This window comes from Cucurbita pepo, unplaced genomic scaffold, assembly GCF_002806865.2.
Source record: "Cucurbita pepo subsp. pepo cultivar mu-cu-16 unplaced genomic scaffold, ASM280686v2 Cp4.1_scaffold000869, whole genome shotgun sequence".
Taxonomy (NCBI): Eukaryota; Viridiplantae; Streptophyta; class Magnoliopsida; order Cucurbitales; family Cucurbitaceae; genus Cucurbita; species Cucurbita pepo.
Genome location: NW_019647077.1, coordinates 1 through 2183, shown reverse-complemented (window position 1 = coordinate 2183; position 2183 = coordinate 1). Strand labels below are relative to the sequence as shown.

Here is a 2183-nt window from a genome sequence, read left to right as displayed (position 1 = left end):
CTTCTAAATTGTACCATACTTGACGTTTCNTATCTAACCATAGTGTTTTTGGTTTTGTTGTCTTTGTTTTTGAGATGTTCTTTTGTGATAGGTTGTTAGATAGACTTCAGATTTATACTGTAAAAGTGAGTAGTTTTCTTAGATCATCCAATTTTCAGTCAATATTTTACTTTTCAAGAATTGGTTTTTCAACCCTTATTTGCAATTAATTGTACTATATACTTCCTCTTCGGAATCCTGCTGGGAATTAGATTTTCATTGTTGGTATAACTTCTAAATTGTACCATACTTAACGTTTCGTATTTTCTTGCTTTTAAGAGAAGATTATCTCTATAGACACCAATATGAGTTACAATAGCATGTTTTTGTCATATGTATTCTCTAAGAAAATTTCAAGAAGTCACCTAACATCAAATTGTTCGGAGCAAACATGTTTGACCATAGAGTTCTTATAATTGAGTCATCATTATTGATATAGATAATAACTTTTAAGCAAACATGTTTGACCTTAGAATCGTTTTCAAATGGTACCCTTTTTTACTCAGGTGTCATAGTTTATTGTTTATAAACGGCAACCTCTTTATTTTTTTTTTAAAGCATGTTCAACAATTTTAAATTAATATAATTGAGTTTAATTTTAATAAAACATGGGATAAAAAATTACAATAGAAAGTTAAAGTTTTGAATTCAATTCAATATGGTCCTTTTTTTTAAGTAAGCGGTAGAGTCACGCTCTTTAAACGCCCTAAGAAATAGGCATAAGTCATCGGTTTTAATCCGAGAAAGGTGCTATATTTTCCACGAAACCCCTGCTCCTGTCTTAGTCTTGATTTTTTAGCGGATGATATAGATCTGAAAAAGGTAACCGCCTGTCGAGAAGGTAACTTAAAAGGTTTATAGAAAAAATTGTTATTCACCATTTTTTTCTTTTTTGTGCTTTATAAATTTTTAGATAAATAAGATCGAATTTCGGATTTTAATTCTTCTAAACCTTTCAAAAGTTTCGCTCTTACCGTTAAACTTTAAAATTGTTCTAATATAATTATTTGTCTTTCTTTTTCATTAAAAAGAAGGCAGTGATAACATGTACAATAATACAATTATATGCTAAGTTTCAATCTTATTGATTCACAAAGTTTCATTTCAACACTTGACATTCAAAATTATTTCAAGACAACCGCTTCATAGCTTCCCCACTAAAATGAATGCAAAATAGTGTCATGAAGTTCAAATATTGATGTTCTAACGTGCCTCACTTAGGCGGTGAAATATAAAAACAAAAAAAGTTGTAAGGTTGTTTTAATCACATTTAAAACAAAAATAATTGTGAACAACTACTCCAAAGAAAGCAAGAGGCTGAGGCGTCGACAAATTTATGTTTGTAGTATGAACACAATGAATCACTCAAGAAGCTTATTGCAGGTTCCAACACCAACAGCAGCAGCAAGATGCCAAGCTGCATGAATGAATGGAGTTTGGGGCAAAGCATCATCAGCAACGAAAAGAACACCACCTAACAGCGTCGACACTTTATGCACGTTGTGAGCCATCCTCAAATCTGGATCCTTCAAAGCTCTTTTTGCAAACATTACCTGAGTTTCGTAATCAAACATATCAATATCAATATTGACCAATTAATCATGCAAAGGCATGAGCGAAATGTTACCTCCATCATCCCAGTGTGAAGTGCTGAAACCGTAAAGGGCCTCAAAGGCAATAGAAATGCAGATGCAGCCATCAACATCCTCGGGTTGTCGTTTCTTAAAGCTCCTGTCAGACACTGCAATATAGTTTGAGACATGAGAAAATCTAAGTTCAAATAAGCATACAAAACCAACTCAAAGTAAAACACCTCATAGCCCATGGTAGCAAGTTTTATGCCTTTATGTGAGTTGGTAACCCACAAAAACTAGCCCTTTTGTAACAGCAAGCCCACTAACCCACTCACCGATATTGTCTTTTTTTGGACTTTCTGCTGGGGAAGCATTTCCACACCCTTATAAAAAATGATTCGTTCTCCACCCCAACCGATGTGGGATTTGTGTCTTAAAGATAGTTAAAGATGAAAACTATAGGGACCTCGTGCATTTTGTGTTCATATACATCGGGATACTTCTCCATTTATGATGATGAGTATGGACCTGTACACTATGATGATGATGATGAGTACGGACGTGTACACT

At 33.7% G+C, this 2183-nt stretch overlaps 1 protein-coding gene across 1 annotated transcript; it reads right to left on the bottom strand.

Annotated features, from left to right (window-relative positions):
- Window positions 1-1105: 1105 nt before the first annotated feature.
- On the bottom strand, window positions 1106-1977 carry LOC111785971. Its single transcript, XM_023666327.1, has 2 exons — window positions 1667-1977; window positions 1106-1592 (listed from the first exon to the last, which is right to left on the bottom strand). The coding sequence occupies exons 1-2, from the start codon at window positions 1862-1864 to the stop codon at window positions 1401-1403; spliced, it is 390 nt and encodes a 129-aa protein (XP_023522095.1). The 5' UTR covers window positions 1865-1977; the 3' UTR covers window positions 1106-1400.
- Between the last annotated feature and the right edge of the window lie 206 nt (window positions 1978-2183).

Coding starts and splice junctions, on each gene's coding strand:
- LOC111785971 (XM_023666327.1), bottom strand. CDS start 1,864: ATGGGCTATGAGGTGTTTTACTTTGAGTTGGTTTTGTATGCTTATTTG. Junction 1,593..1,666: donor TTCACACTGGGATGATGGAG/GTAACATTTCGC, acceptor TACGAAACTCAG/GTAATGTTTGCAAAAAGAGC.